This window comes from Salvelinus sp. IW2-2015, linkage group LG1 (genome assembly GCF_002910315.2).
Source record: "Salvelinus sp. IW2-2015 linkage group LG1, ASM291031v2, whole genome shotgun sequence".
NCBI lineage: Eukaryota > Metazoa > Chordata > Actinopteri > Salmoniformes > Salmonidae > Salvelinus > Salvelinus sp. IW2-2015.
Genome location: NC_036838.1, coordinates 39,850,203 through 39,871,822, shown reverse-complemented (window position 1 = coordinate 39,871,822; position 21,620 = coordinate 39,850,203). Strand labels below are relative to the sequence as shown.

Here is a 21,620-nt window from a genome sequence, read left to right as displayed (position 1 = left end):
TCCCTCTCTGTCAGTCCTTGCCTCTCTCTCTCATCTATCCGAGCCCTTTTCTCTCTCTCTCTCTCTCTCTCTCTCTCAGAGTCCTTGACTCTTTCTCACTCTCCCTGTCAGAGCCCTCGCTTCTCGCTCTCTCTCTTTCTCTGACTGACTGATGGACTGACTGGGTGAATGACTGTCTAGTGACTGTCTAGGTTTGGCATAGGGCCTCACTGTATTTCTCTGTGCTTCTCTGGTCCACCACTGTATGGCTTCCATCCATGTAACAGATGAAGCACTATGTGGTACAACTATTAAAAATAGGCTTCTGTTTCTTGCTACAGACAGTACTCTGAAGTCTTACTTTAAGGTGCCACTTTAAGGTGATAGTAGGCATACTTACACTTTCACCCAGTGTAGACCAACATCAGAAGGTCATGGGAATCAAACACTTTTCTCAATGTTTGGAATACTTTACTCCAATAAGGGATGTTGTGTCCCATGAATGTTCAGATTATACACACCTGTGCTGTGTGTGTGTGTCTGTGTGTTGTTTTGGAGGGTAGGGGAAGGGATACCTTATTGACAGTTTGGTTATTGTGTCAAATGAGAATCGAGTGCAGAAAAKACCTTTCTTTCCAGTCTAAAGATCATATTGATTGGATGCCCGGGCCCTTTCTCATTATCCCTTATCTTCCAAGCCCGCTGCCGCGACAGTTAAATGAGTCCTTTGCCTTTAAGGGGGAGGTGAGTGGCAGGGAGCGTGAATGTTGGACACAAAACACCAGAAAGTAATCGGGAGAAAGCGGGGTGAGGTTGTGTGAGCGTTGGGGAGAACTACCGCGAAGCTGATAGCAACTATAGGCGCTTATGTAACTCTGTCCTCGTCTTCTCTGTAGACCGAAGAGAAGTCGACACAACGCACCCTCTTGTGCTTTGCATGCGGTGAGCGATCAACCRCGAGGGCTCGGAAAAACAGCGGTGGAGACGGAAGTTTGGAAATCCCGGGCGCCTCAGGAGTGGTGAGTGAACAGAGCGCGGCTCCCGACGAACATAGTAGTTTTACATTTCACTTTATCCAGGATTGGTGTGATGACTCCCGACACACTGTCCTACTTGTTATCGACAACACATACAGTATTACCTATTGTCCATACAATTACATAAAGCATAACTTTGGGTGCTTTGGGATGTTCCCCCTATGCAGTTTGATTCTGTGTGAGTGTCAGTTTGTGACTGTTTTTATAGGCAGAACAGTGACGACGAAAGCAATAAGCAAGAGGAGAAGATGCCAGTTCTGTTGGCAAACGCAAATTAAACTGTTTCATCTACTTTCCAGAGAATAGCTGCGAGTGTTAAAACGCAGATGTTTTAAATATATCTGTGTTCTCTCATGGGTCATGGCATAATTATTATATAAATACTTTGCTGGGGAGGTGTTGGGTGTTAGCATGGGCAGACAAGGCATCTGGCATAATGGCCAAATGCCAGATTGCTAGTCCATTTTGGGCTCATTGAGGAAAAAAAGTGGGCCGGTGTGTGGGCATCAAAGAAAGAAATTGGCTGGTGTGTTTGAAATGCCAGGGCCGATTTCTGGTCCCAGTCCGCCCCTGGGTGTTTGGATGTGTAGATCTTTGTAGTTTTGGTAGAGTTGGAGGATTGGTTGGAATAGGTAAGGAAAGAGAACATGCTTCATAATTCAGTAAAGTTTTACCATTTGTAGAGTCTATGTGCAATCTGCTCTTCTAGATCATATGGACATAGCTCTGGGTGGAGGTGACAGAACATGCTCATTGAGCCAGACGAGGCATCTTTATTGGTGTTCAGTCTTGATGGCTGGAATGAGTTGATTGACAGCACTAGACAGCAGAGATGTCTTCATGCATCGTGCAAGTTTTATAAGCAAAGTATGTCACTCTGTAGTGTGCAGGGTCTGGGTAGGCATACCCTACTGTGTGTTTGGTTATGTGTGTTGAGCATGCTTGGTCTGGGTACTGTGTGTATGATGGGACTGTGTTTAGGTCTATGTGTGTGTGTGTGGTGATGGGACTGTGTTTAGGTCTGTGTGTGTGTGATGGGACTGTGTTTAGGTCTATATGTGTGTGTGTGTGTGTGTTGTGTGTGTGTGTGTGTGTGTGTGGTGATGGGACTGTGTTTAGGTCTATGTGTATGTGTGATGGGACTGTGTTTAGGTCTGATGTTGTTATGTATGATGGGACTGTGTTTAGGTCTATGTGTGTATGTATGATGGGACTGTGTTTTGGTCTATGTGTGTGTGTGTGTGTGTGTGATGGGACTGTTTTAGGTCTATGTGTGGTGTGTGTGTGTGATGGGACTGTGTTTAGGTGTGTGTGTGTGTGTGTGTGGTGTGATGGACTGTGTTTAGGTCTATGTGTGTGTGTGTGTGTGGATGGGACTGTGTTAGGTCTATTGTGTGTGTGATGGGACTGTGTTTAGGTCTATGTGTGTGTGATGGGACTGTGTTTAGGTCTATGTTGTGGTGTGATGGGACTGTGTTTAGGTCTATGTGTGTGTGTGATGGGACTGTGTTTAGGTCTATGTGTGTGTGATGGGACTGTGTTTAGGTCTATGTGTGTGTGATGGGACTGTGAAGTCTGAAGTTACATAATTTGAGATGATTTAAGGCTTTCGTTTCCAGCCTATGGCCTCAGTGTGTATCTGAGAGAGCCAGAGTGTGTGTTCGCCTTTACAGTGACTGGCTGCACACAAAGCTGTCCGTCAGTGGGGAGTCCCTGACCTTTCTTTCTGTCCATATCTATTCCTCACTCGCTTTTCTTATTCTCTTTTCTTTGCCGTCCTCATTCCCACTCTGTTTTGTCTCATTCTCTCTGACACACACAGCGAGAGAGAGAGACAGTCTTATTTGYTCTTGCCCAATGGCTAGCCCTAATGGCTGTGTTGAGTTCCAGTTTGTCTTTAGCCTACAGAGAAGAGGGTCTGTGTTAAAGCAGGCAGAGAAGGGAAAAGGGACTGACAGTCTGTCAGCAGCAGAGAGCTGACTCCATGTTCACGCTGTACTGTCTCAGCTGTCACTGTCTCCACTGTCAAACATTTCAGCGGGTGCACCTACCTCTGCAGAAACACACACACAGATCCGGTGTGGAAATGAACCAGAGTAACTGACGGGCTGTGTGTGCTGTTCTAACAAGGAGAGGGTTGACCTCTAGCATCCCCTCGTCTCTCTCTGAGGATGCGCCTCCAGGTGAAAGGGTTCACACAGGATGAGAGGTGACCTGGATGCACTTTCTCTCTCCAAGTCAGTCTTCGAGTCACCTATCAAGTTTGACCTATCGGTCAAGTTCTATTGAAAGAGTCTTTACACCTTCTTGCTAAATAAAGCATAGTCAATGATTACCTGCTGAATAGAGAAACTATGAATGACCTATTGTTGAAATGTATCCAGCTGCTCTATAAGCTGTCTCTCTGAGTGTTGGTCTGTTGAGTGACACAGTGATATATGTTTCTGCTCCACTTCATTTCTATTGGCTAAGTTTAAGAACTCAGGGCAGTTTGTGTGTGTTTKTGTTGCCTTTGTGTGTGTGTGTGGCCCATCTCCTTTTCACCAAGCAGGTCCATAAGGGCAGCAGAGCAGACAAAGATTGTTCTCTTTCTTCTTCTGTGGCAGTCTGCATTGTTCTCCCTGTCCTATTGAACCAGGGGTCTACAGAGACACACCACAGTGGAGACAGAAGTGTGTGTGCTCCCCCTGTGTGTTGTGTTGTGTGTGTGTTCAGATCAAGTAAAAAGTGATAGATTGGTTGCTGTGATCCATAGAATGTATTATGCAAATGTCCTTGGATCATCAAGTCATTAAACAATACGATGAATTTGTCATTAAAAACTGAATACACATGGAACACACACTTATTCAGTCCTTGACAAGTTAAGTGGATGTTTTAAATCACCTCTGACACTTTTTTTTTTTTGACATTTATGTGTCAGTGATGTTGTGGGAAGGGTGTCACAGGGCAGAGGGATAAGGCGTGCTTGTGTCTATAATGAGGGGAGTGAAAGGCCTGTGGTGAAATGGAAGTGCATGTTGTCTCCTGTTGGATCTGAGACTCAAACCCCATGATTAATGAGYCAGGCAGATTTCTTGATGTGTGAGAGAGGATGAGAATGATAGAATATTGACAAAGAGGGCAGTAATCATTGACTACATTTGACTAAGTGTGTTAGTTCAGTGCAAACTAGGTTAGAGGCATTGCAATGGAAGAAAATTGTGTTTTACACACCATTGCTCTGTGTGTGTGAGTTCACATGTTTTTGGGCTCTTTCCTTATTGAGGCATGATATGATTTAGAGAGATCTTGAGGTAATATTTTATAATATGCTTTGATTTTATTAGCTACCTGATCTTTGTACCGAACTCTGAAATGCACCACTTCAACGCTAGCTATCTTAACACAGGGGTTCCTCTGAAAAATAACATTTGCTAAAAAAATGGGTTTTGTGTCATGATGCTGGCTTTCACTGGCCTCATCACAGGAAACGCAGTTTAGTGTTTTGTTTCACTGATTGGCCGATGCATACTTCATACTCTGGAGGAGAGTTAGGAGATCATTGACTTTTGATTCATCTCCGACCCCTCCCTCTAACACCTCATCTCATGCGTACACACACACACAGTCTCCACCTGTTGTCTCGGTGGTGAGTGGTACCTTATTGGGGGAAACATAGCATAGCATTGCTTATAGAGCTCTCAGAAGAGACACAACACAGTCAGTAAACTCGGTCAAAATAGCTCAGTCAGTAGAGTCCAACAATAGAGAACACATCTTACCTGCTGCCCTGCTTATCAGCCTCTCTTAGACATTTCAAGGTAAGACTCCTTTCCACCAACTGGTTCCACTTCAGTCATTAATATACAGTATTATGAAGCAAAATGACTGACAATAAGTTTAATCCATGAGTGTTTTCCATTTGCGACGTTATAAAGTTCCAACTAAGGCACTACATCTTGTTTGTGGCGCACTGAACTTTTTGTGTTTGTTGGGTTAAAAGTTGCACTTTACCTGTACTTTATTTTTCTGTTTTCCAGTCATCTCATTTGTATGGTGTCTTTTTGTTAGATTTTTGTGCCAGTTATTAATACAGCATAATGTCACAACAGTCTGTAACAGGCATCGTTACTAGATTCAGCCGCGGGCCAATTTCTTTCTTGAGGGGACGGTCAGGGGCCCGGAACATAATAATAATTTGTGGACTGCAAATTGACAGCAAGAAGCCCAAACAGACACTGTATAATATTTGACTAAAWCAATAATTTCAAACTCCGTTTACATTTGTATATGATCACATGTATCTCTCTATTATGCGTGGGAATGCTTTGGAACAGATTCCCCAAATTTAAAATCACTTTGAGCAAAAAATTGCTCAGAATTTGGCCTGCGGGTGAATATATATTTTTTTAAACCCCCCCCGCCCCCCCAAGTTTTGTCAGCAATTGATCTATATTTCTCTTCTAAATATTCCCCCAGATGGCGAACCCTTGTCTTTAACATCATACAGTCTATGATGTGTTTTCTACAGGTGTCTGAATGTAGTGTTATTGAAGGATGCTTCATGGTAGACACATCTTTTCCTCTATCTCCTAACTGGTCATTTCTGGGAATAATGTCAACCACACCTGGTGTTGTATTGTGCATTTTTACCTTGGTGTGAACCGTGGGTGTAGATTCAGGGGTCTGTAGTGCTGTTAGAAGCCGGTGACGTGTTCTACTATAGGGAGCTATTCACTAACGGTAATAAATCAGTCTGAACAAGAAAGAACGGAAGCTGCTGTGAACGCTGCTTTGACTTTCTCATGCCACAGCTAAACAGCTTTTAATCCCTCTCAGAATACGTGTGTGTGTGTGTGTGTGTGTGTGTGTGTGTGTGTGTGTGTGTGTGTGTGATCCTGTACCTTCTGCAGGTGTGTGTTAGTGCAGAGGGCACTAGGTGGGGCGCTGCTTCAAAAAGCAAGCTGCTACAGGACCAAGGCGGGTTTCGCCATGCCTCTATCTAAATAGATTTCAGGAGGATCTTTTGTTGGTTAAAATGTTTTTTGTTTCGCCCATTTCATTGTTTGTGTAACGTGAGCGATGCAACATCAGACAGTGGAATTTTACTTAATTGATTCGGCAATGTATGACTGACTCTTCTCTCACAAGTCTATAAGAAAAAAATACAAATTATATGGAATGGCCAAACATACTATTTAAGTGTTGAATTGTCAATTTATGTTTAGACAACCATAAGCAATATATTTTAGACAGTCTTCCTGTAAAATCCAACCACATTAAAGAAAATCTAATATTTCCCATCACCATAAGTTGTTAATGGGTGACTGGTGTGACTGTAGGTAACAATATTGGACTGCTCTCGCCAATGCATTTCCCAAGACACAGATGAGGTGAGGCAGTACATTTTACACAATACAAATCGTTCCGTCTCTTTATGTTGTTCTGTGGTTAATGGAATGTCACTGTATAGTATTTGTATGGATGATTGTGATACTCCCTGTTCATAAGTAGAGCACTTCAACCATTCCTTGTCCTGGGACCCCCTCCCAGGCTAACTGGCGACCCCCTCCCAGGCTAACTGGCGACCCCAGGGGCCACCATCATACGTCAGCAAAAAAATATCAYGTCTTATTATCAGGTGAATGATCATGACAAGGAGAAGTAATCAACATTTTTAAAAATGACTAGATTTCGTAGATTAGTTTAAATTATTTTGACCTAACTGGAAGAAGAATTTTCAACTCTAATATACCTTTCTAGCTAATAGGTTAACTCAACACATGTTTTGCTAACAGCAGCTGGTTAATGGGCCATGTGTTGGCAAAAATATATGTCCAAGTCAAGAAAGCTTACCAGCAGCTAGTGGCACTTTCTGCACTGGTAGCCTGTTCTGCACTGGTAGCCTGTTCTGCACTGGTAGCCTGTTCTGCACTGGTAGCCTGTTCTGCACTGGTAGCCTGTTCTGCACTGGTAGCCTGCTCTGCACGCGTACGTAGCCTGCTCTGCACGCGTACGTAGCCTGCTCTGCACGCGTACGTAGCCTGCTCTGCACGCGTACGTAGCCTGCTCTGCACGCGTACGTAGCCTGCTCTGCACGCGTACGTAGCCTGCTCTGCACGCGTACGTAGGCTTTGAAACAGCACCCGCGAACAGGCTATGTCAGATACTCCAGTGAGTGTAATTGGCTCCAATGAGTGTAATTTGATCAATATGAGGAGATGAGATATAAAGTTGACATCATTATGAAGAAATTCTATTTTTATATAGGAATGTCATTCAAAATGTGTTTATTCTGTTGTTGCTTACGATACTTAAAAAAAAATATATAAATAAAATTGTGGGTTTTGGGACCACCGGTTGAATACCCCTGCTATCAGAGTGCGCTCTGGGCCTTCTTAGAAATTCGGAGCGTTCAAAGCACACACTGRACGCTCTGGCTGAGGAGTAGGGTTCAGAACGCACAATGGGCTGGCCGAGGAGTAGGGTTGATCTGAGCGTTCTGACCTCACACTGGACTCTCTGGCTGAGGAGTAGGGTTGATCTGAGCGTTCTGACCTCACACTGGACTCTCTGCTGAGGAGTAGGGTTGATCTGAGCGTTTCTGACCTCACACTCGGACTCTCTGGCTGAGGAGTAGGTTGATCTGAGCGTTCTGACCTCACACTGGACTCTCTGGCTGAGGAGTAGGGTTGATCTGAGCGTTCTGACCTCACACTGGACTCTCTGGCTGAGGAGTAGGTTTGATCTGAAGCGTCTGACCTCAACACTGACTCTCTGGCTGAGGAGTAGGGTTGATCTGAGCCTTCTGACTCACAACAGCGCTTGACTGCTAACTGGCTAAAGTTGGCTAGCTTGCTACTTCCAGACACAAATGTAAGAACACCTCACTAAACATTTTACTCTCCCTAGCGGACCTGGTTAGTGTTTTCATGTTATCAAGAGGGTTAGTGACTGTAACTGTGTTACTGGCAACAATTTAATTAAATTTTTTTTGCGGATGTTTACTGTTCATCTTTTATAACAACGGAGTTTAGGGCTTCTGTTAATTGCTCAATTATTCTGCGCTCTGGTACTCTCTACCCAGAGTGCTCTGAAATCAGAGTAGATTACCAGGGTGAATTTACAAATACACCCGATTTATCTCAATGGGACTGGCCTTGTTCAATGAAGTCTAAATATATACATAAATAAAAATACATTAACTCTTGACAGAATATGCAATATCTTAATATTTAGCAACTTTACAGTATTGTACTGTAGAAGTTCTTTATGGAGTAGTAATAGTTCATAAATGGCCTACTCCCAAAATATTCTGAATTTGTTTCTGATACACTTTTTTGTTATTATTAACCATGAACATTTGCATGGTTGCCGTCCTGGTGTGGCCCCTCGGATACAAATATATGTGTGTTGTGGCTGTCAGGTGTGTGAGGGTGGTGAATATCACCTGTTGGTTGTCACAACCCAGTGTCCAGTGGATTTGTTTATCTCCCATCAGGAGAATTCACAAACACTCTATTGATCAGCACCCACCTAAACAGCACAGCATTATAACCCACTAGTTTCCTGCTCCATTTACATGCCTTTCCCCTGGGTGTTTGAACAACATACACAACAGATTGCTTGTACCGTTAAGTTTAATTCCTCATCGCCGGACACACACCTCAGTGTGTGTGTGTGTGGCAATTTGCAAATGACCAGAGACAGTTTTATTTTTTTCCACAGCTGTCTGAAGAATGATTTGCATCTCTTTTGGAATCAGTGAAAACGAATAAAGAACTGTGTGTTCGTCTTTTTTTGTTGTGCTTTTTGTTTGTTTATTAACTTTGTCAGTGAAGCTCTATCTGAGCCATTGTCCAGCACTAAATGTGAATGTAACCGTGCTTAAATAAATAACCTTAACAGTGGAAAAACAACCATATTACGGTCAATTCAGTAGGATTCATTCTCTCAAATCCTCTATTTAATTATTCAATTAAAGTAAGCACATTTTGGATTAAGTGCCATGTATTTTTTTGAAATATTATGGCTGTTTTTGTAATATTTCCACATATTATATAGGTGTATTCCAGGGGTGGACTGGGACCAGAAATCGTCCCTGGCATTTAACACACCGGACCAGTTGTTTTCTTCTTCTTTGAGGCCCCCACACCGGCCCAGCAGATAATGCACCGTATCAGATATTTATGTAGTTGGTGCTGTATATTTAATCAATAAGGCATGAGGGGGTGTGGTGTATATGGCCAATATTTCAGGGCTAAGGGCTGTTCTTAGGCCCGACGCAATGCCGTGTTGGCCATATATATCTAACCCCAGAGGAGCCTTATTGCTATWATTTTTTATTTGACCTTTTATTTAACYAGGCAAGTCAGTTAAGAACAAATTCTTATTTTCAATGACGGCCTAGGAACAGTGGGTTAACTGCCTTGTTCAGGGGCAGAACGATAGATTTTTACCTTGTCAGATTGAGGATTCGATCTTGCAACCTTTCGGTCCAAGTCCAACGCTCTAATCACTAGGCTACCTGTCGCCCTTATTGCTATTATAAACTGGTTACCAACGTAATTAGATTAGTAAAAATAAAATGTTGGTCATACCTGTGGTATATGATACACCACGTTTTCATCCAATCAGCATTCAGGGCTCTCACCACCCGGTTTATAATAACTAACTTGAAAAAATKTTTGTTTACAATTGTACAAAAAGACTGCTGGAAAGGCCAGATTGCACGATTGTAATTTTGATGACTCATGGTTAGCCTACTGTACATGGTAAGCTAGTTCACACCAAATGGTACTTCACGTTTTTAGTATGGAAAACATCTGAGGATTTTTCTGCAATATTCAGAGTAATTAGTGGGTAGGCAGGTTAGATAGGAGAGGGGGGCTTTGACATTTACTTTCTTTGCTTTGGTTCCGTCCAGCCCCTTTTCCCCCATATTACCGTGTAAAGGAATAAAATCCTAGTAAACGGTCAATTCTGCCCTTTGTCGTCCTTTCTCACACCTACAGTCCATACCTCTTTCACTTCACAGAGAGTTGAGTTGTAGCAGGGTGTTGCGTTCCCTCTTCACAGAGGTGTGCGTAACAATATTGACACAATTACATTTTTTATTGAATAATAATCTAATTTCCGCAATTACATGTGGAAAAAACATATTTGAGTGAACAGTATCAAGCCAACAGCTTCTCCCTGGTTTTAGCTTGTGGCTATCACTTGGCTATCCACTGTCTATCACTGTCCTATCACTGGCTATCACTGTCTAGCTCACTGTCTAGCACTGTCTAGCACTGTCTAGCACTGTCTAGCACTGGCTATCACTGGCTATCACTGTCTAGCACTGTCTATCACTGTCTATCACTGTCTATCACTGGCTATCACTGTCTATCACTGGCTATCACTGGCTATCACTGGCTATCACTGTCTATCACTGTCTATCACTGTCCCTAGCTGGCTATCACTGGTATCACTGGCTATCACTGGCTAATCACTGGCTATCACTGGCTATCACTGGCTATCACTGGCTATCACTGGCTATCACTGGCTATCACTGTCTATCAACTGTCTACCACTGTCTATCACTGTCTATCACTGTCTATCACTGTCTATCAACTGTCTATCACGGTCTATCACTGGTCTATCACTGGTTCGCCTATCACTGGCTATCACTGCTATCACTGGCTATCAACTTGTCTACTGGCTATTCACTGTCCTATCACTGGCTCTTATCTGTCTATCACTGTTTCTATCACGGCTATCACTGTCTAGCTGGCTAGCTTTAGGATATTTTCTAGCCCATATCAGTGACAAACTTAGTTATGGTATCGATACGTCAGTACACAAACAAAATCTAGCTCACTTTATTTTGCCTGTTAGAAAGAAATAGCCACAAATTCATTCAGAAACGGAGGAAGATGATAGCTAGCTATAGCAAGCTAATGTTAGTCGATGCCTCTTCAACAAGAAGCAACTGTGACAACATTGATCCTAAGATGATTAAAAAAAAGGGCTAAGGGCTGTTCTTAGGCCCGACGCAATGCCGTGTTGGCCATATATATCTAACCCCAGAGGAGCCTTATTGCTATTAGAAGCAACTGTGACAACATTGATCCTAAGATGATAAAAAAAAAGAATTCCCACTGAACAAAATCCACAATCCATCCCTCCAAAGAAAGCATGTCTTCTCCAAAAGAAGCACCACAGACACCATCCAACGGGTTATCCACACACACCGAGAGCCCAAGTGCAGACAGCATCCAACGGGTTATCCACACACACCGAGAGCCCAAGTGCAGACACCATCCAACGGGTTATCCACACACACCGAGAGCCCAAGTGCAGACAGCCAAAAACACAACTCATGCGGCAAGCTACAGAAATAAACTTTGAGCACAATCCACTCTTTTAAAGAGAACCTAGCTCCTTTTCTCCGAAATGCCATCAGATCCATGGTGGAAAACAATGCCGACACGTTGCATTTCGGTTTAGCCCGCCATCCCCCCACACAGACACGCATATAGTTACGGTTTAGCACGCCATCCCCACACACAGACACGCATACAGTTTTGGCCCCAACCACAGGGCTCTATACAGAAACATTAACCTCCATCTCGACCAAAACTACTCTTTTCCCATAGTACAAGCCTATCTATAGTAKGACAGCACCAGCAGTTAGCTACTAACAGCTGGCAGACAAGGTCATTTGGTTACTTTAGCGTTTAGACGAGCTAAATGCCGTAGCTCTATAGCTAGCTAAAGTTAGCATAGATGTAGTAGAGGGAGCTCTTTCACTTATCCGGTGAAGCCCTGATAATACTCTCTCTTTTGGTGCTGCTGGCTGTTTGTKATACTTTATATGCCATGTTGTTGGTAGATACCCAATTCGCCCAACTCATTCTCACAAATGTATCCCACTTTTTACTAAGTGTTTAATATGTGTAGCCATAGAGGCATAACATACATTTGCATAGTAAGTGTTGCTACACCCTACTTATCCACCCTTTTTTGTAATTTTTATATGAAGCACTTGATGTGAAGGGTGAGCATGGATTTTTATTTCCTCACTGTGTGATGCTGACCACAGGGCATTGTGGGATTGTTAGAGCTGATTTGGGGAGAACCTCAAACCCAACTTTTTTTAGAACAATATTACAGTATTATAAMATTGTATTTCATTTGGGAATGTTTTCTTGGGGTTCTCTAAGTTACTATTATATGTTTTCCTGGCATTGAGAAATGGCTGCTACGTGCCCTTTAAGGTCATGATCATTTGTGCAAAAAAACTATTTAGACAGGCCCACTGGGATAAAAATGTACCAAACCATCTGGCATTTGCCCGAAATGCCAGCTGGCCAGTCTGCCCCTGGGGTATTCAAGTGGTAAAACAAAAACTTAAGTTAGGCAAACTCTAAATAAGGACAAGGGTTAAGATTAAAGTTAGTTATAGTTCCAATGAGGTTAGGGAGAGGCATACAAGTTAACATTGGGTAAGCATACTATGCTTTATATTGGCCAGGTCGCAGTTGCAAATGAGAACTTGTTCTCAACTAGCCTACCTGGTTAAATAAAGGTGAAATAAAATAAATAAATAAATACGCCGCCATTCATTGTTCTGTCAGTTAAATATACCTCTATATCAGGGRTAGGCAACCCTGGTCCTGGAGGGCCGCAGGCACTTCTGTTTTTGATTTAACCAACCTAGAAGACCAGGTATGTTTCATTTATTTTGTCAAAAACTGAACTGATAAATTAGCTCAGTTGGTCTGGTGTGGTGCCTAGTTGGAGAATGTTGCAGTACCTGGTACTGTACTCCAGGAACAGCATTGCCTACCCCTGTTCTACATTAACAGACAGAAAATGTCACACTGTAGAGTTTCTTAGAGTGTAAATGTAGCTGGTTAGCTACAAGTGATTCATAGCCTATCTTTATCCATCATAGCTATCGCACCTCTATTTAAATATGGATTTGGACAGCATGTAAAATACCAGGAAATGCATCTGAGAAATAATAAAGTATTGTTACTGTAAATCTGTCCAAGACCATTTCACCAATTACAAACAAAGTTTGTTCAACTGATAAGCAGTGCAAAAGAGTATATTATATAAATCCAGAAAACAGGCTATTTTAGGCTATAGATTAGACCCTAAATAAAAACTTGATCAGAGCAGAACTTAAAAAAAAWAAWAAWCTTTATTTAACTAGGCAAGTCAGTTAAGAACAAATTCTTCTTTTCAATGATGCCCTAGGAACAGTGGGTTAACTTCCTTGTTCAGGGGCAGAACGACAGATTTGACCTTGTCAGCTCGGGGATTCGATCTTGCAACCTTTCGGTTACTAGTCCAACACTCTAACCACTAGGCTACCTGCCGCCCCCTTTATCGAAAGGAATTACCCTTCATTCCATCTTGGACAAAGCAAAAAAGAACACGTATCTCATCATGTATTGAAAACAAACTTTTAGCCCTAAGTTTCCATAAAAGAGTGTTGATTCTTAAACCATCTTTATCTGTGCACACCCCTGTAATGATTGATTGGGTTCCTTGTTGTTAATCCATAGCCTATGACGTTGTCTTGTTATTTAAGTTGTTCTCTGACTGCAGAGGCTTTGATGTTTGTTTAATTTAATTTATGTCGGTATCTTTCTGACATGTACGTGTATGGATGGCTTTGGCTCAGCCAAGTTTATCCAGTCCAAGGAGAAGAACCAGTTTTGTACCTCTCTCGCTCTTTCTCACTTTATAGTAGATTTCGCAATACTGAATGTGATATGGGGGTTTTACACTCTTGGAGTTGAAGATATGATAAACTCTGATGCGTATGCACACAGTCTCTCTTTCGGTGAGGTTAGATACATGTTAGTGTGTAAAGCAGTGTGGCCCGGTAAGCCCAGGCGATTTTAGACATGATCTGTGTATAAAGGAGCTAGTTAAGAACTCTGGGCCAAGCTGGATCCTAAAACGGCTAACACCTCGTATAATCTGTCTACCTTTCTCACTCACTCACTCACTCACTCACTCACTCACTCACTCACTCACTCACTCACACACTCACACACTCTCTCTCTCTCACACACACACACCTCCCGCAGTTCTCAATACTGAGACCAGCTCAGCTAGCCTTCTTTAGAATCACCTGTTGTGCAACTTACTGCACAAAGACATCTCCATGGCAACGCCTTAGAGCCATGGCCTGTCAGTCTATAAGGCCCTCAGCAAACAGAGATCTATACGGACACACACACACACACACACACACACACACACATCCTCTCTCTCAGCCACATATGCTCTGTGCACACATGGGTGCCCTAAAGTAGTCGTCCTGAATGGGGCTAGGATATAAAGTGTGTCGGGGCTAAAGGAAACAGCACATTGTGTGTGCCTGCCCCTTTTGAGGGAGGAGGGGGCGGGGGGGGGGCTTTCATACACATCCTTTCTTCCCCTTCTCTTGTTCTTTCTCTTTATTGGGAGTATGTTTTGTCCTCCTCCCTCCTCCTCTCTTTTCTGATAAATACCACAGTACCCTTCCGCTATCCACCACAATACATTGCCTGTTCCTAAGTTGGAGAGAGATGACAGAGCGAGAGAGAGAGGGATGAGAGAGGGATGAAAAGGCTGCTTTTTAACCTGCGTTTCTGAAAAGCAGAAGAAAGGAGCCACTGCACCAGAGCCAGAGTTCCTTTCTCTTCTTTTTTCTTTTCTCTCCTTTCTCTCTTTTTGTGAAAAGTGCAGTTGTGTCATCAGCCTATTTATGTCTTATTTAGAAAGCCTCCTCAGAGAGAGAGAGGGGACACAGGGAACGCAGAGAGAGAGAGGGGACACAGGGAACGCAGAGAGAGAGAGGGGACACAGGGAACGCAGAGAGAGAGAGGGGACACAGGGAACGCAGAGAGAGAGAGGGGACACAGGGAACGCAGAGAGAGAGAGGGGACACAGGGAACGCAGAGAGAGAGGACACAGGGAACGCAGAGAGAGAAGACACAGGGAACGCAGAGAGAGAAGACACAGGGAGAAGGAGAGGACACAGAGAGAACAGAAGGAGAGTCGAGCCCTTAAACTGTATAGGTTTAGATAAATAACAAAGTGAACATGTGACAGTGGTAGCAGAATGTGTTTTAGATGTTGAAAAGTTAAGGGTAATATACGAAGTTATTTGAATTAGTCGTGTGTGTGGTGAGACAGAGGGGGAGTCCTTGGGGCTGAGGAAAAAGAGTGTTTATTATCAGTGTATCCTGGAGCTGTCAACGCTGGTCTTTGTGTGGTGAGATCTGGCTATCAACCACAGAGAAACACGAAGCTGATTCAACCTCGACTACCTCTGCCCTTATCATGCTTTTACAACTCTCATCGCACAGGGTGTGTGTGTGTGAAAGTGAATGAGTCTGTTGTGTGAGTGTATTCTGTGGCCAGAGTGTAGCCCCCTGGGATTGGCACTCTTGACATCAAAAGGCCAAAAGAACAGAAAAACAGAGAGGAAGAGGAGAGCGAGGGAAGGGAAGCTTTTGTGTGTGTGGCCCTGAGAGCTCAGTTCCTAATGAGACGCAGTCAGCAACACAACACAATAAACCTGCTTCAGGCCCTTACCATTCAAAGAAGGAAAGCAAGAGTGTGCGCGCGTGTGTGTGAGAGAGCGAGAGAAACATTGTATGCCGGCATAACACTAAGAGAAACATCCATGACATCCACAACACCTGTATCGCATTTAGTTTCTGTCGTCTTGCCTCTAAAATCTCATGTCAAATATAGACACTCACACAGCAGCCGCTGCATGTCGGGCTTATCATGTCACACTAATATATGTGTTGACGTTGTTCTCTCACTACAAGGCTTATTATACTAAATATCTGACACATGGTCTGGGTGTGAGGCTGTCTATGATTCAGGGGGGACTGAGAGAGGGACATGGTCCTGGGAACCCACTGTGGATCCAGGTTTTCATATCAACTCAGTTAATTAGCCCACGTTAAACTATTATTAATGTTATTGGTAAATATTCTTAGAGGGATGGCATTTGACTGTGTATATTTTGGGGAGAAAATCTCTAAAATGAGGCCTTCAAAGWTAATTAGTGGCCTTTAAAACAAGGCAGATCCTAATTGATTGCGGTCTTCAGTGAGATCCAGCATCCACAGTGGGTACCCAGGACCAGGGTTGAATCCATAGCTGCATTGTGTGTGTGGGCTGAAGAGAAGCAGAGGGAATATTTTGTGTCACCAATGAAAGGCGAGTGAAAGTCTGTCCGCCTGCTGTTTGCTGCTGCCGAGCGTGATCTTTATAGAACTATTAAACATATCGTCTTACTAAACTCTGACTCGACAGTCACGTAATCACACACTGATCACCAGATCAATGAAGATCATGCTTGGGAGCAGGAAACACATATGCCTTTATTTTCCTTTAAATGTTGTTTCTAGTCCAGCTCCTGTGCTATATTTGAATGTGTGATATTCCTTTCTTTCCTTCTTCTGTGGTGTCCCCGTTTCAGGCAGGTGGCCAAGAAACACACTTAATGCATAAAGGTGACATTGTTAGGTGCTCCTGGACATCCCAGCGCGGTATCACACACCTGGATCACACCTGTGGGTCCAACTATTTGATTATCACATGTTAATGTTCTAGATAGGCTCACCGGTTGCAAAACATATTATGCAAATTAGTGGATTGTTTGGCTCAAAGATGCCAAAAAGAGGCTCTTTGTCACAATAACGGGAGGTTTACATGAACACACAGAGGGAGGCGGGATAGAGGGAGATAGTTAGAGGGATATAGAGAGACTGGGAGGGAGCTAGAGAGAAAGAGTTGAAAGGAACATAGAAAAAGAGATGTCACAGAGTTGAGAGTGCAGAGTGGCTTTGGGCTGTACTGTCCTGAGAGAGGGAGAGAGAGCGTGTTAGACGGCTGTCCTGTGTGTGACTGAAGAGAACATGACGTGTTTCAGCATCACCAGTGCTCTACTGTGGAGGGGTCCTCTGGGTCTGGGGACCTCCACACTCACCACACCTAAGAGGTACCTCTCCCTTACTGTACTTTCTCCTTCTCTCCCCCTTCCTCTCTGTTTGTCTCTCTGATGGGGTCCTTAGTGAGGAGTGACAGAATGCTTATTTTTCCATAGTTGTCATTAACTCAAAGGGGGGAAGGATCAGGTTTTGAAGTGTTTGTCCTATACCTAGGATATATAAGAAAGCTCAGGAAATATATATATATATTTTTTTCTTTACATATTTAACTCCATATTTTTTGGGGCACACAACTACCTCCATACTTCCATGTGTTTTGTACTGGTTACATTCAGAGGAGTTCCATGACACTGGTGGGGGTCGTAGAGCAAAACAGAAAACACCATCGTGTTCGTGCGAGTCTCCCCTTCTCACAAAAACAGTTTGGCCTACAAACTATTATGGGAAGACCGATTTTTGGGACGTCTCATGGTCTGACAAACACTGCTGTAGCTCGGACACCTTCCCGCAGATGTGGAAGGCAGACATAGGCAGATTCGGTGGATTGAGACGCAGCCCACCCAAAACAACTGATATCTCTAGCTTAAACTGATGGATTTTGATGGGGATGTTTGTATTATGTTACTTAGATTGACGCAAGGGTGTGTCAATAGACTCTTAAGGCTTGAAGACTTGCTTGTGATATCACAAGTTAATGATTTGTTGTACTGCATAATTTAGCTGGTATAGAAATGTAGACATTTCATGGTAAATATTTTCAATTCAAGTAACTGTCCAGTGTTTTTCAGATTTCTATGAAATATGACATGTAATGAATTACAATATGAGTTAAATAGTTTTCCTTCCAAAAAATTGTAATTAAGTATGTTAAACAGCTTGTCTGTGTTGGAATGGTATGGGCGTACCCCAACAACAGAATGGTGTGGGTGTACTGTATACCGGTCATTCAAAATATTCATGCARGTAGACGGCTGATTGGCCAGCTCATCATCCTCAGGAAATGGCAAGCATTTTTTTAAACCGTGTGTTTGAGTTACAAGTTTGAGGTGGGGCTTTTCAAGTTTTTTTCTCTCCAATTTACGCTTTGGCCACTTACGAGTATAGGATTCAACTAAATGATTTGGGTATGAGTCAACAGACTACGAACTTTTTTTWAAAGTGAGAATTTCACTGGACAGTTACTTGCCTTACTACCTTCCTCTTTGGTTTCTTTGGGATTCAGTCAAACCACCACCACCACCACGTAGAATGTAGTTATTTCCCTTTGTGTACTTATTACCATGTTAACAGTAATACCAGCTGAGATACACTTTATTAAACAGTCCTAATTCAACATTCGGCAGAGGGAATGGCTGCAGTGGGGTTCTACAGGGCATCTAACTTAATTCCCCCAGGGAGAACCATGGTACTAGAGTCCCACTAAGCGTCTGAACCTGTACTATAGTGCACCTGTTACTTTACAAGGGTTCTGTCCCAGCCACCGATCAGGCTTTAATGTTGCCATCGCCAGCCTCACCTGCTACTATACCAGCCCTCAGGGTTTAAGGGAATCAACCACTCCTGGCTGGCGAACAATGTCAACATGCTAACTTTGCCAGAGTATTTAAACATTCCTAAAGCAGGATTGATTGAATCCAGCCATTGGTTTATAATGGCTCATGGCACCGTAACACAACATCAAACAAAGGTTTTTAAAAACTTGTCAGTTCTGTCTGTGTTTGTCTCTCTCTCTGCCCCAAGGAGTCCATGCAGAGCTTCTGTCTTTACATTTGTCAGTCTCAGAGTTCACAATGGCAGAGTTTTTATTTGTTTAATAAAATAATTCAGCCACTTGATCAGCCGCCGTGTGCTGGAATGGAACGGACTCCTGGCTCAACTCCGTCTCGCCGTCTCTCCGTCTCTCCCTCTGCTAGTCCCCTTCAGGCCATGTTGAAAAACAACAGACAGTTTCCCAGCACTAACTGCTCCTGTCAGGGAGGGATGTGTGTTTATTTTCTCTTTTGTACTTTCACTATTTGCATCATTACAACACTGAATATATATATATATATATATACATAATATGACATTTGAAATGTCTTTATTCTTTTGGAACTTCTTTGAGTGKAATGTTAATTTTTATTGTTCACTTTTGTTTATCTACTTCACTTGCTTTGGCAATGTTAACATATGTTTCCCATGCCAATAAAGCGCTTCAATTGAATTGAGAGGGAGAACAACAGATGACATTGGCATTGCAGATGCCCCGGGGTGAGATGTTGGGTTTGCGTGTTACAACATGTTGTGTAACTGAAGCTTTTGTCTGCTGTTTAGTGTGTCGTGGGAAGTGTATGGTTTCAGAGGTGTCGGAGCTCAAGACTCAGTGCTAATCTTATCTTGGCTCTTATCCTGCCTCCCTCCTTTCTTAGATGTAATCACTGATCTGAACTTGACTGGATTGGCSAAGGCAATGTATTGGAACTTGCTTTCACCTGTCTCCGAGTTTCCATTCCATTTGAACTAGACTGTAACAGCCTGAGAAGTATTTTGCTGATGCACTTTTGATAAGTGCAAACTGTTTACGTGCAATACAGTTTTCCAGTCCCACTTAAATGAAATAGTTTTTTCATAGGAGTCTCACATATAGGACTGTGGTGAGGTTCATAAACTCAGCAAAAAAAGAAAGATCTCTTTTTCAGGAGCCTATCTTTCAAAGATAATCTGTAAAATACAAATAACTTCACAGATCTTAATTGTAAAGGGTTTAAACTCTATTTCCCATGCTTGCTCAATGAACCATAAACAATTAATGAACATGCACCTGTGGAACGGTCGTTAAGACACTAACAGCTTACAGACGGTAGGCAATTAAGGTCACACAAACTTAGGACACTAAAGAGGCCTTTCTACTGACTCACCAAAAGAAAGATGCCCAGGGTCCCTGATCATCTGTGTGAACGTGCCTTAGGCATGCTGCAAGGAGGCATGAGGACTGCAGATGTGGCCAGGGCAATAAATTGCAATGTCCGTACTGTGAGATGCCTAAGACAATGCTACAGGGAGACAGGACGGACAGCTGATCGTCCTCGCAGTGGCAGACCACGTGTAACAACACCTGCACAGGATCGGTACATCCGAACATCACATCTGCGGGACAGGTACAGGATGGCAACAACAACTGCCTGAGTTACTACAGGAATGCACAATCCCTCCATCAGTGCTCAGACTGTCCGCAATAGCCTGAGAGAGGGTGGACTGAGGGCTTGTAGGCATGTTGTAAGGCAGGTTCTCACCAGACATCACCAGCAACAACGTCGCCTATGGGAACAAACCCACCGTCGCTGGACCAAACAAGACTGGCAAAAAGTGCTCTTCTCTGGCGAGTCGCGGTTTTGTCTCACCAGGGGTGATGGTCGGATTTGTGTTTATCGTCGAAGGAATGAGCGTTACGCCGAGGCCTGTACTCTGGAGCGGGATCGATTTTGGAGGTGGAGGGTCTGTCATGGTCTGGGGCGGTGTGTCACAGCATCATCGGACTGAGCTTGTTGTCATTGCAGGCAATCAACGCTGTGAGTTACAGGGAAGACATCCTCCTCCCTCATGTGGTACCCTTCCTGCAGGCTCATCCTGACATGACCCCCCAGCATGACAATACCACCAGCCATACTGCTCGCTCTGTGCGTGATTTCCTGCAAGACAGGAATGTCAGTGTTCTGCCATGGCCAGCGAAGAGCCCGGATCTCAATCCCATTGAMCACGTCCGAGACCTGTTGGATCGGAGGGTGAGGGCTAGGGCCATTCCCCCCCAGAAAAGTCTGGGAACTTGCAGGTGCCTTGGTGGAAGAGTGGGGTAACATCTCACCACAAGAACTGGCAAATCTGGTGCAGTCCATGAGGAGGAGATGCACTGCAGTACTTAATGCAGCTGGTGGCCACACCAGATACTGACTGTAACTTTTGATTTTGAACCCCCCTTTGTTCAGGGACACATTCAATTTCTGTTAGTCACATGTCTGTGGAACTTGTTCAGTTTTTGTCTCAGTTGTTGAATCTTATTATGTTCATACAAATATTTACACATGTTAAGTTTGCTGAAAATAAACACAGTTGACAGTGCTTCTTTTTCTGCTGAGTTTACATCTACACTACATGACAAAAAGTATATGGACATCTGCTCGTTAAACATCTMATTCCAAAATCATGGGCATTAATATGGAGTTGGTCCCCCTTTGCTGGTATAACAGCTTCCACTCTTCTGGGAAGGCCCACTAGATGGTGGGACATTGTTGCGGGGACTTGCTTCCATTGTTGCGGGGACTTGCTAGCCACGAGCATTAGTGAGGTCGGGCACCTATGTTGGATGATTAGGCCTGGCTCGCAGTCGGCGTTCCAATTCATCCCAAAGGTGTTCGTTGGGGTTGAGGTCAGGGCTCTGTGAAGGCCAGTCAAGTTCATCCACAACGATCTCAAAAAAACATTTCTGTTTGGACCTCGCTTTGTGCATGGGGCCATTGTCATGCTGCAACACGAAAGGGCCTTCCCCCAACTGTTGCCACAAAGTTGGAAGCACAGAATCGTCTAGAATGTCATTGTATGCTGCAGCATTAACATTTCCCATCACTGGAACTAACCATGAAAAACAGCCCCAGACAATTATTCCTCCTCCACCAAACTTTACAGTTGG

At 43.5% G+C, this 21,620-nt stretch overlaps 1 protein-coding gene across 5 annotated transcripts in view; it reads left to right on the top strand.

Moving 5' to 3' along the window:
- The first annotated feature begins 671 nt into the window (after positions 1–671).
- Positions 672–21,620, top strand: part of LOC111967508 (transcription factor SOX-13-like) — a 49,977-nt gene continuing 29,028 nt past the window's right edge. The window contains exon 1 of one of the 5 annotated variants that reach the window (XM_070444879.1): positions 672–998. Coding sequence is in view for 2 of the 5 variants with exons in the window: in XM_070444874.1 (XP_070300975.1) it covers positions 16,925–17,007 (83 nt within the window). In the remaining 3 variants the exon portion in view is untranslated. Of the gene's footprint in view, positions 999–4,719; positions 4,820–16,801; positions 17,008–21,620 lie in introns of those variants that run through there. The other 4 variants (XM_070444882.1, XM_070444880.1, XM_070444874.1 and 1 more) reach the window with 4 other exon arrangements.